The 12,242-nt window shown below is 35.2% G+C and overlaps 1 protein-coding gene across 2 annotated transcripts; it reads right to left on the reverse strand.

Moving 5' to 3' along the window:
• Window positions 1-278: 278 nt before the first annotated feature.
• LOC107845621 (translocon-associated protein subunit alpha) lies at window positions 279-5,112 on the reverse strand. Of its 2 annotated transcripts, none has more exons than XM_016690049.2 (8): window positions 4,837-5,112; window positions 3,575-3,739; window positions 3,412-3,462; window positions 3,236-3,324; window positions 1,530-1,607; window positions 1,197-1,400; window positions 709-786; window positions 279-582 (listed from the first exon to the last, which is right to left on the reverse strand). In XM_016690049.2, exons 1-8 carry the CDS (start codon window positions 4,910-4,912, stop codon window positions 532-534), a joined length of 792 nt encoding a protein of 263 aa, XP_016545535.2. In that variant the 5' UTR covers window positions 4,913-5,112; the 3' UTR covers window positions 279-531. The 2 variants fall into 2 exon arrangements, with proteins under 2 accessions (XP_016545535.2, XP_047254056.1); XM_047398100.1 differs by having other exon boundaries at window positions 3,575-3,709; window positions 4,837-5,111.
• Window positions 5,113-12,242: the final 7,130 nt, after the last annotated feature.

Here is a 12,242-nt window from a genome sequence, read left to right on the forward strand (position 1 = left end):
AATTTTTATTTTAGCTTCCTTCATTCCCCGTATTGAGCATAGTGATGCAATCGGAATTGGACTCGTTAAGTGAAAGTTTGAAAAATGCTGAACCAAGAATCCATGGTTCACCTATCGGCTAATAAATTTGGAAAGACGAAGGATTCACCTAATAACGAAGCAACACGTTCTGCGATGTGTAATGATGTTATTTTTACCCACCTAAACTCGAGTAGGTGAGCGTAACAGTGTGTCAGGACTTACTTTGGGAGTAGCATTCCTCCAATCACAAACAAATCTACCAAGAAAACCAATAAATTTGTTCAAAGGATAAAATAAGAATTTGCTAGACAAAATTATCTTTGCCACCTTCAACTACGAGTCAGTTGGCACTAAAAAGACATGGTTGATAGGTTTTCCCTCATGCTACAACAGTGGAGGGTCTATCGATTCTATTTCTTAAAACCTATTTCACGTTTTTAACTATTCGCAAGTCTAACTCGGGACTCTAGCCTCAGCATACTGCTTCGTACATCAGAAAGTTCAAGTCATTCACTTCTTCTTCTTCGACTTGTTGGAGAGCGTTTGAGTATATGCAGTTCCCTGCATAAAACACACAAGGAAATTGGGAACTTTTCATATCCAAGTCCAAATACACAAAGAAATCATTCTAACATGATTTAAATAACAGACAATAAACTATTCCCAACAGTTAAAAAAACCACAAACCTCAAGCCATTCATCCGTGGATGCAACTGTTGTGGCTGTTCCAACTTCAACCTTTGCCTTTGGTGCTCTTTTAGTTTTCTATACATATATCAAAGAAAGAAAATTAAGTTTTAGAAGGAAAAGGACCAACAGAAGTACAATATACATTTATCAATAAGACTATAAACACACATTTACAATAAGACAGTCTAGGCCCCATAGATAAATCCCTCATACATTTTGTGCTCTTGCAGTAATGCCCCTATAGGTAGGGATATATCTAACTGTCACCTCCATATCAAGTCTCAGTATGTACCAGATTCTAAAGATCGTTGACACCTAACTAAATCCAACCATGTCAGAAGGATAGTGATGTAAGAGCTGAGAAGGATAAGCCTAATCACGAATGAAATCATTCACACCTATTTATCAATCCACTCAGTATTTCTGATGCACTAGCAAGATATTTCTGCCCTAGCGAGGTGCATGTATAAAGAGTATGTAATCACCTTTGAGAGATTTTGTATCTGACCACGAATCCAGAGTCCAAGAAGGCCAATGACGGCAATTCCAAGACAAAATAAGAAAACAGACTCAACACTGAGAAGACCACAAGGCTCAGTCACTTCAATAGTGCCGTTGTAGAATGTACTTTGATAAGGGTTCTGATCTACCTCATAAACAATAGTGCCAACAAGATCAAAACTTCCGGGCTGTACCATTAAGGAAAAAGTTATTCAGCTTAGGTACCAACAGCAGCATTCAAGTGAGAGCAAAAGAAAAATGAAAATAAGCAGATAGTAACAGAGAAAAGCAGTACAAATGCTTGGCAAGAAACCAACCTGCATAAATTTGCTGACAGCAAATATATATGGGAAAGTGGCCTGAGCAGAAGGTGGAACTGTAGCATTATCAAAAGCCTAGGAAATGGAAGAAGAAATAAAATTAGAAAGGTCTCTAACCCAAATTACAGTAACATAGCATGAAAATAGAAGACTCGTTTGAACAGGAACTCCTAATTAACAACAGAAGATTACCGGAGTTCTCATCCTGTAAAGCATAGTTAAGCAATCGCTGCCCTTGTGACAAATAAATTTTGACTTTACTTTCAAGGCAATCTTAAAGAGGTATATGTTCTTCTCAAATAATTTACCATTTGCATTACTTAAATACTTACAAATTTTAGTGATATTCAGAATACTCATGATAAACCAAAAATTATATCCTAGGACCAATTATAATAAAAATAAGAAGGAAACCAAATGGAAAAAGAACTGTATCAATCATGAGAAGAATGAATTTTGTATCCCTTGTTCATACAAATGCTTTCCTGATTCAACTGCCAGCTCACCAGCTCACTTTAACCCCATGCTTTTCCACCTGTGGTGGTGGTGGTGGTGGTGCGTAATTATTGGTCTTAACTGCCTTACCATAGCATTAAGGTCATATTGAATGATATGTACCATTAAAATTGATTTAGCTACCACTATCGGCAAAGCACAACCCCAAGCTTCAGAGGATGAGCTCACTTTAGCAACTATTAACTCCAATTCTCTATTGAATTAGGGACAGATTAAAGGCAATTGAACGGCAATTGAACTTAGTAAAGCTTGACAAACAGAAAAGACACACTTGTCACCTATTCAAAAAAAAAAAAAAAAAGACAACACACACTATACAATCAACAAAATGCAGTCCATGTAACACTTTGTAAAAGGAAATTTATACAAATCCTAATCTCAGCTTCGGAAGCTTTTTCAACATTATATTTTATCTATCCATTTCTAACAGATAACAAAATAACTAAAGTTCCAGTATCTGGGTGTTTCTGTAATATTTCATAAAACTTGGACTTTGCACAAACAGAGAAATGTACTTTTCAGGTGAAGTTGTAGGCATTCTGAACTTTCCTAAGAACAAGTCAATAGGCTCAGAGCACTCAAGATTAATGTCTATTCCTTGGTCATTCTTGAAATTGTTTTAAAATAGAAATACATTTTGGAGATTTTCATATACGTAAATGTTAATATATATTTTCCACTATTCACATTATAAAACTGAAAATGATCTGTGCATTCTCTTCATCCTAAACCGCTGTCCATACCTAAAAATTAAATAAATACCTTATTATTCATTAGGTGCACTAAATGTTCAAAGTCTTCTGACCACCAAGTTTGAAAACATAAACAAACAACCCATTTGCTAAAACCAGAAAAGTTAAGAGCCCTATAACAACAACTTGCTTGACAATTGGCTTGCTACAAGCAAGTGCGTGAAACTTGAGCTGAATAAGTAAGCTACTAACCTTAAGGTTAAAAGTCAACATGAAGAAACCTTAAATAAGATTGAATGTACACCCAAGAACTTACTAAGCGAATAGGAAAATGTGTAAATCCAGATTTAAGAACCAAAATAACAAGTAAATAAATTTGAGATTAAGAAGCTTTTCTTTTCAGTTCAAAGGAAGTAATATACCACAGTCCACATATCTTATGGAAGACGCAGAGCTTGGCCTGATTTTGACCAAAAAATAAATCCAAACAATTACCTTTACAGATAGATTTTGAACCAAATAGCGGTGATCAAAAGGAAGGTGAACACTGGCTTGGATTGCAATGACATTCAAACTTGAATCCCCTGTAACAGGCACCCAAAATTGAGAAATGAATCATTATACTAAGCACTTGATGGGAAGGAGAAATACACCGAAACACAAAGGATTACCGTCATTTTTCATTCCAACTAACACCTCACTTTCCTCACCAGCTGCCACTACTGCAAAGACGAAGAAACGCGATCTGAGAGATGCAATTCTTAAACTATGCTATCATTTAAGCAAAACAAGGAACAAAGAATACAGATAGAAAAGAAAAACGGATTAACCTACCCTTTGAAGGGTTTTTGGGGAAAACACAAACTGTTTCAATCCCAGGTGCCGGACTAAAATTATCACTACCAAAATCTTGGACATCATCACCAACAATTCCAAGATCTCCTGCTTCTCCAGTGCCTTCTACCACTTCTGTTTCAGGGTCAGATTGACATCTAGCAACTATGGAGAATGTCAAAACAATAACAAAGCAACATGAAATTCAGCAAATAATAGGCCTATCTCCAAAGGGGTACTTATAATAATCAACCGAAACAACAGAAAAACTAATAAGCAAATTAGCTATACAAATCCTCTGTAAGTTGTAACCTTTCCTCTCTATTGGGGCCCAAAACCTAGCAGCTAATAAGGTATGCAAACATCAAGAATAACTAACTGAAACATAGATATCAAATAACTGAACTACTCAATTAGGTGGGATCTATGCATGCATCAATAGTTCTATCCCATCCCATATATAAAATGAAATGACAAGAAGAAATTATCAAATCAAAGATCCCCAGTTAGTATTTAACTACCGAATTCCTTGTACAGCGTACCATTCCTGTCACACAGAACAATTTCAAATTCTACTTCTACACAAGAAAAAACTACTCAACAAAAACAAATCACATATTCACATCCCACCCCACATCAACTAGGACGATACTATAATTGGTGATTCTTCCCATATGTCCTAGCTTAGGTGGACACAGTTACCAACCTTGTAGACACAATTACCTGATATTTGTTACGGGTGGGAGGTGCCCGGCATCCCGTGGATTAGTCAAGATGCACCAAAGTGGCCCGGACACCACGGTTATAAAAAAAGATAATTGGAAACAATAAAAGAGCAGCCCGGTGAACTAAAGCTACACCACAAGAGTGTATCTTTCGCAGCGAGAGGCGGTTTTCAAGGCTTGACCCGTGACCTCCTAGTCTTGACCCGTGACCTCCTAGTCACATTACATGACCCGTGACCTTCTAGTCACATGACAGCAACTTTACCAGTTATTCAAGGCTCCACTTCATAATTGGAAACGAATACATAGAATAATTTCAAAAAATAAAAATAAAAACAGCAGGATACTGATCTGGCAAGCATGAGCCAGTGATCCCGCATATCTATTGCATCTCAACTTTTAATGGTAAACAGAAACCTCAATTGCATCTAATTGAATCTCAATTTCAAAGATGACACAAAATATTATCGTCCTCTTGCATTTGCATGTAAAAACTATATATAGAGAAATGAGAGATCTGGATCTGAGGAACCGAACCTTGAAGAAATGGTGAAGAGAAGAGAAGGAGAGAAAGGAAAAGAGAGAAAACCCTAATTGACATTGTGGATCTCATACAAAGACGATGAACGACAGGGAGAGTAACAGAAAACGTAGAGCTGATCTAAGAAGAAAAAGAAAAAACGCCCAGCAAAAGGCCAAAAGCAGCAGTTTTGTCTTTTTTCGCTGACGGTAAAACAGAGTGGAAAGGAAGTGAATCTCTCGTGTGTTCCAAACAGGGATATCCAAAGGAAACTCCACCACCAATACGGGCCTGGGATAAAAACTTACAGTAATTTTGGTGTATATTAGATGTACGCATCCCGCGTATCACGTTATCTCACTTTATTAAGTTGTAAGATATTTATTTAAATAATAAAGATGGATATAATAATTAAATTTAATATTTTTTAAAAAATTAATTTAATTAAATTTAATTTTTACTAAAAATATTTCTCAAAGTCGATTAATATTCGCCTACCATCTATAAATTACAATAAAATAATATGATGATGGAGACATCAAAACAATATAATTAAATCTAACTTTTACACAAAAATTTTCTTAAAGTCGTCTGATATTCATCTACCACCTATAAACTATAACAAAATACTATGACAATAAGGATATCAAAATAATACAACTAAACTTTACCTTTATACAAAAAAAATCTCAAGATAGAAATATAAAAAAATACGATTAAACCTAACATTTACCTAAACAAATTTCTCAAAACCGACTGACATTCATCTACCACCTGTAAATTCATCTACGACTTGTTAACTACAACAAAATAATACAATAGTGATCACATAACTTTAGTTTTGATGAAAATAATTCTTGTCTAAGCGAAAATTTTGACACTAAAGAATGATTCGAATTAAAACAAAATATATATATATATATATACGCACGCTGAATTATATTATGTTGACAAAAATAGTGTATAGGTTAAGGTGTTAGAAAATTAAGCATCCACCAATCTATACATGCAACCGAATCAAGTTAGATGAACATCAATCATCTTTTTGCAATAAGTAAATTATTTTCTTCTCCAGTTTAATGCATATCTCAATATTTATAGATGTATATCCTTAATAGAGTCCTATTATAGGAGTATTTTTTAATCATATTTTAGGAGTATTTTTCTAATTGATCTGTATAAAGAAAAATATTAATTGATTCTTTTTTCACATATTTTAGGAATTTCATATATTTTAGGAATTTCATATATTTTAGGAGTCTAATTAATATAATAAAAATAATTAAATAATAAATTAAAGAAATATGGATAGATTATATATATAGAGAGAGAAAAGATTATAGATAGATCATAGATATAGATTAGCGTTAATTTAGGAGTCCTAAATTTAATCAAATAATAATTATATTATAAAGACTTTTAATGAACCACAAAATTTAATTTTTTTTTCTAAAGGTTTTCATACTTCTAATATACTTTACCTTAAATAAAAAAGAATAACCATATATGAAAAAAAATTCATAAAAGGAAATTGTTTTAAAAGAAAGAATAACCATATATGAAAAAAGAGTTTTTTCATAAAAGGAAATTATTTTCTACCAATAAAAATAATTTTAATTATAATAAAAAGATCAAAGCATCCAAATGTAACGTATTAGAATGTAACATATTTGATTTATACCATCTTTTTTTCTCCATAAATATTAGAATGTAACATATTTGATTTATATTAGGATACAATTTAACTAATTTTAAAATATATTAAATAAAATAGTGAAAAGACGATTTTGTCTTAAGTAAAATCCTTTAATAAAGGACAAAAAGTTCAAATCACTTTTCTAAGGGATTTCACACTTTTAATATATTATAGATTATAGATATTAAATTAATATTTATTATTATTATTAAGTAATTAAATAAAGTAAAATACATATTAATTAATCATGATTAAGTAACATGAGCTCTATATTCAAACACATGACATACGTGTATTGACTTGGTGTATACACTGGGTGCGTGTAAGTTTTACTATTGCAATTAACTAACTTTTTTTTAAAAAAAAAAATTAGCTGGCGTATTCTACTCTCTTAGGGGTCGGTTAGTTGGAAACAAGTTATTTCGGAATAAGTTATCCCACCATGTATATGAGGTAGCATTTTTTTATCAACTATGGTATAAATGGTGGGATAAATAATCCCGAAACTGACTCATACCTCCAACTAAATATAGGATAAAATAATCCTAAATTTATCTCGATTATTATACCTTATACTTCACACCAAACGACTCCTAACTTTATTTTTAAGTAATTATAATATAGATTGTATAGTTTTATAATATATAAAGATTTATATAGGTATGTGTTGGTTGAAGATGCCTTCATTAGGAAGAGGTGACATTTTTATTTTCATAAACTTTTGAATGACGGGGGGGGTAAAGGTTTCGTGCTGGGGACTTGAAGAACTCAGAAAGGTGTCGCCATTATGGTTATTGTAGGCGTATTAAGGTAACGGAGGTTAAGGGGGTCATTCGTAGGATGCGTAAGGGTAAGAAAACTGGTTAGACGAGATTTAGGTAGATTTTTGGAAGAGTACTGATGGGGCAGGTTTGGAGTGATGACAAAGTTGGTTAACATCATTTTAGGGGGGCGAAGATGCCCAAATATTGGAGATAGAGTACGATAATTCCATTAAATAAGAACAAGGGGAACATTTAGAATTGCAACAACTATAGCAGTATCAAGTTGTTGAGTCATACTATGAAGATTTGGGAAAGGATAGTGGAATTAAGGTTGAAAAGGATCATGACTATTTTCGCAAATCAATTTGATTTTATGTCAGGTCGCTCGACTACTGAGATCATTCACCTCATGAGGAGATTAGTGGCATAATTTAGGAAGATGAAAAATGACTTGCATATGGTGGTTATTGATCTTGAGAAGGCGTATGACAAAGTCCTTTGGGAGATTTTGTGGAGGTACTTGGAAGCTAGAGGTGGGGTCGTGGCATACTCGAGGTCGATTCAAGGTATATATGACGACGCGAAGACTTATGTAAGGATGGTAGGAGGGAATTCAGAGCACTTTCCCGTGTTGATAGGATTGCACCAGGGATCAACTCTTAGCCTGTTTATGTTTGCCTTGGTGATAGATGTTTTGATACAATATATTCAAAGGGAGGTGCCTTGGTGTATGTTATTTGTTGATGATGTTGTACTGATTGACGATAATCAAGGAAGAGTTAATGATAAGTTAGAGATTTGGAGACAAACCATTGAGTCGAAAAGATTTAGATTGAGCAAGAGCAAGACCAAGTACTTGAAATGTGAGTTTAGTGATTCGTTGCATAAGGTTGACGTGATAGTGAAGCTGGATTCTTAGGCTATTCAGAAGTAGGAGAGTTTCAAGTATCTTGGGTCTATGATTCAAGAGAATAGAGAGATTGATGAAGATTTCACCCACTATATTGGTGCATGGTGGTTGAAATGGAATCTTTCTTCAGGGTCTTGTGTGATAAGAAGGTGTCTCATAATCTTAAAGGTAAGTTCTACAGAGTGACAGTCTGACCGACTATGTTTTAAGGAGTGAAATGTTGGGAAGTTAAGAACTCCCACATCCAAAAGTTGAAGGTGGCGGAGATGAAGATATTGCGATGGGTGTATGGACTTACCAGGAATGATAGAGTTAGAAATGAGATTATTCAAGAAAAGGTAAGAGTGGTTTCGGTGAAGAACAATATGCGAGAAGTGAGGTTGTGATGGTTCAGACATGTAATGAGGAGGGGCACAGATGCTTCAGTTTGAAAGTGTGAGAGACTGGCTATAAATTATTTTAGGTGGGGTAGAGGTAGGACGAAGAAGTATTGAAGGAATGTGATTAGGCATGATATGGAGCAGTTACAACTTACGGAGGACATGAACCTTGATAGGAAGGTGTAGAGGATACAGACTAGGGTAGAGAGTTAGTGGGTATGAGTTCGTTTGTAATAGTAGGGACGAGTGATTTTGTCTGTATCTACACCTGTAATTGCATGTTCATGGTGTTTTGGTGATGTCTTTGATTTCAAATAGATGACGTATAATTTATTGTGTGGGTGTCTTATTTTCTTTATTATCTCGTGGTGTGTCTCCCTTTTTTGTTGTGTGCTTTTATGTTTTTCATTTGTTTGTTTGGTTATACTACATCTGTCCTGAGTCGAGGCCTATCAGAAGTAACTTTTCTACTTCATCTAAGGTAGTGGTATGGACTGCATACACTTTACCCTCCCCAAACCCCACTTTATGGGAATACACTGGATATGTTATTGTTTTTGTATTTATGTATCTAAAAATTCTAGCGATCAATGTAAAACACCTAGACTTTGGACCATCGAAAAATTTCTCTATTTGATGTCACTGGGTGGGTACGAATAGGGGCTTGATTCATACCCCTTGGATACGAGTCGTATCCACTCTCCCCTCCCCTCTCGTACCTTGACAAGCCTAGGAGGATAGTATACTGTCTACTATATGAGTGCCGCTCCTCCTCAATTGTACCTTAAGTATACAAGTCATACCCAACATGATCATATAGAGGGAAATCTTAACTTGAGTGGACTGTTTTGGGTATAGGTGGTATATACGAGTTAGAGGTTGAGTCGTACCCTTTGGATATGACTCAAGGGTGTGTGGTCGTACCCTTAATAGTATAGGTAACCTAGAAAAAACCTAAGGTATGAGTCAGGGTACCACTCGTACCCTAGCGTACGATTCATAAACTGAGTCATACCCTTGCACGGGTTTATTTTACAACTTTTAATTGAGGGCCTTGTGGTCATTTACCATGACTTAAACCCTAAGTCCCTTTACTATATAAGTGTACATGGCCCCCTTAAACACATTTTGAATGGATCCAACACCCAAAACACTCTCTCAAACTCATATTTGAAGAATTAAAGGCTAAGGTTTCAAGGGTGATCTTTAAGAGGCAAAGTATAGTCAAGTTCTAGGAGAATCATCTTGTTTAAGGCATGTAAATCTTCCCCTTGTTAAATAACTCTAAACCCATGTATTTTACACTTGGATTAGTAAGTGTACATGGTGATTTTGAAATCAAATGAAAAGGATTTTGTTGCCTAATGATGAATAATATTGATTCTTGCTTAAACTTATGTTTATACATGTTATTGATGATGATTTGCATATATGGGTGCTTTTCGTATGTGGTTTAACATGAGGGTATTGAGTAACCCTAATCTTGATGATTTCTACCATGAAAATAACCTTGTTAAAGGTGTGCACATAAGGTGTTGGCGAAAATGACTAAGTAAATTATTTAGTCACATGTGTTGATGTGTTAAACTAGGGCAATGGCCCAATAAGTAAGAATGATTGATAAATGATGTTGTAAAAGTATTGTGAAATGATGACCTTGTTGAGTTAATGACTAATAAGCGGTTGAAGTCCCTCAATATGAAAATGAACTTGAATTATGTGTCGAGCTAAAGTATGGTGAGAATGTGGTATAAGATTGTGAATGAATTATGAATAGTTTGTGAGGGTCTTGATGACCATAACTTGAATTTTATGATGAGTTGAATTAAGGCAATGGCCTATTGAAATGGTTGAGCCATGAAGGCTCCCATAAGGACTATGGGGTCCTACCGTTCTCTTTTGGGGACACTATCAGATGAGGGTCACCTACAACTTATCCTTACCAGTGGCGCGGTATTGACACCCTTCCAATCAGGACTCAGATTGGACCCCAGCTCAGCTATTATGACACATTTTGGGGCATGTCGGTTAGATAGTACTTCCCACAGTTTCAGTTATAGAATTCAGGACTGTTAGATACAGTCAACTCAGAATAGTATGAAACTCAGCTAGTTCCATCAGAAACTAGACTGTCAGATACAGTCGCTCAGTATCAGTTATTTTAATTATACAGTTATCAGTATCTCATGTTATCAGTACTTAGACTCAGTAATTATGTTATCATGAACTCAGTTGCAGTTATTATGTTTCCATGCATCCATTCTCACATTGATGTTATCTAGTCAGTTAGTATAGTTCATGCATGTGAAAACTTTGCAGTACATGCAATCGTACTGACGCATTTGCGCTATGGTGTTTTATACCATAAGTTCAGAAGCACAAGCTTCAGAGCATCAGTAATATTACAGTACTTAGCAGTTAGACTCAGTAGTGAGTCCTCTTTCTTCGAGGACATGAGCATTATTTTATCATTTTTGTACTTAGTTTATTTTAGTAGTTGGAGTTAGTTGGGGACATATCCCATGAACTTCTTATTCAGACAGTTTAGAGGTTTTCAGACTACAGTATTTTCAGACTATCATGATTTGATAGTTATTTTGGTTATTTTGGGTATTTCATACTCCACTCAGATGTTATATTTTATTAGATATTATGTCTCAGTTTTGAACCTTATGGCCTTTCAGCCTTTATTTCCACATTTATATAGTATTTTATGCAGTATTCAGGTATAGATATCAGTCATGGGTTATCTTGTGGTCCTTCGGGGTCATGAGCACCGTGTAGCATTCCAGGTACCATATTTGGGGTGTTACAGTAAGTTTGTCTCGAGATTGTCCTATGAGTTAGTCCTTTAGAGCAAGACGACCTTGTTGATTAAAAACACGGATATTTCTAGATTGATTGTGTATATGCAACAAGTGGAAAAAAGAAAAAGAAGTAAGTAGATCTTAGTGAGAGTCAAGGAAATAAATTTAGGCCTTCTGAGCCTAGTGGTGGTGATGGTGGCAAGTGGCCATGAAAGAAGTGGGAAGTTCGAGTTCTTTCTCCACAGCTAGTGTTTGATTTTCTTACCTAAATTTTTTGGGTGGTCATTGATCTCAGTTTAATGGTGGGTCCTGAGCACAGGGGCCCCAATTCTAGGCTAGTGGTGCCCAGTTGCTCCACCCCTCTCTTCATACAGATTTTATGGTCAGAGTCATTATAGTTAGTATAAGAATGAGCGAAGCAGATATTTCTATTGTGGTCAGATTGGGCATATGCAGCATGAGTGCCCCTTTCTAAAAGCTTTTTGGGCCAATAGGGCCCCTATTGCTACTCCATCTACTCCCATATCGAAGGGTGCTATGTCTATTTCTGCTTCTATTTCTGGCACCGACATTGGCAGAAATTGCTTGTATGCCCTTGCTACTCACTAGGATTTTGAGGTGTCTCCCGATGTTGTCATATGTATGTTGATAATTTTCTCCCGTGATATGTATTTTTTACTTAATCCAGGGTCTGCTCTTTCTTATGTGGGCACGTATGTGGATGTGCATCTTGATTGTGATCCCGAGAGTCTATCTTTTCTTTTTCTATTTCTACCCCGATCGGAGACCTTATGATTTTTAAAAAGTTCTCTAAGGGATGTGTGATATCATTTGGTAGCAGAGATACTCTTGTAGACTTGATAGAG

This window comes from Capsicum annuum, chromosome 10 (assembly GCF_002878395.1).
Source record: "Capsicum annuum cultivar UCD-10X-F1 chromosome 10, UCD10Xv1.1, whole genome shotgun sequence".
Lineage (NCBI taxonomy): Eukaryota > Viridiplantae > Streptophyta > Magnoliopsida > Solanales > Solanaceae > Capsicum > Capsicum annuum.

Coding starts and splice junctions, on each gene's coding strand:
- LOC107845621 (XM_016690049.2), bottom strand. CDS start 4,912: ATGAGATCCACAATGTCAATTAGGGTTTTCTCTCTTTTCCTTTCTCTC. Junction 787..1,196: donor AGATACAAAATCTCTCAAAG/GTGATTACATAC, acceptor ATATATGTATAG/AAAACTAAAAGAGCACCAAA. Junction 583..708: donor CCACGGATGAATGGCTTGAG/GTTTGTGGTTTT, acceptor TGTTTTATGCAG/GGAACTGCATATACTCAAAC.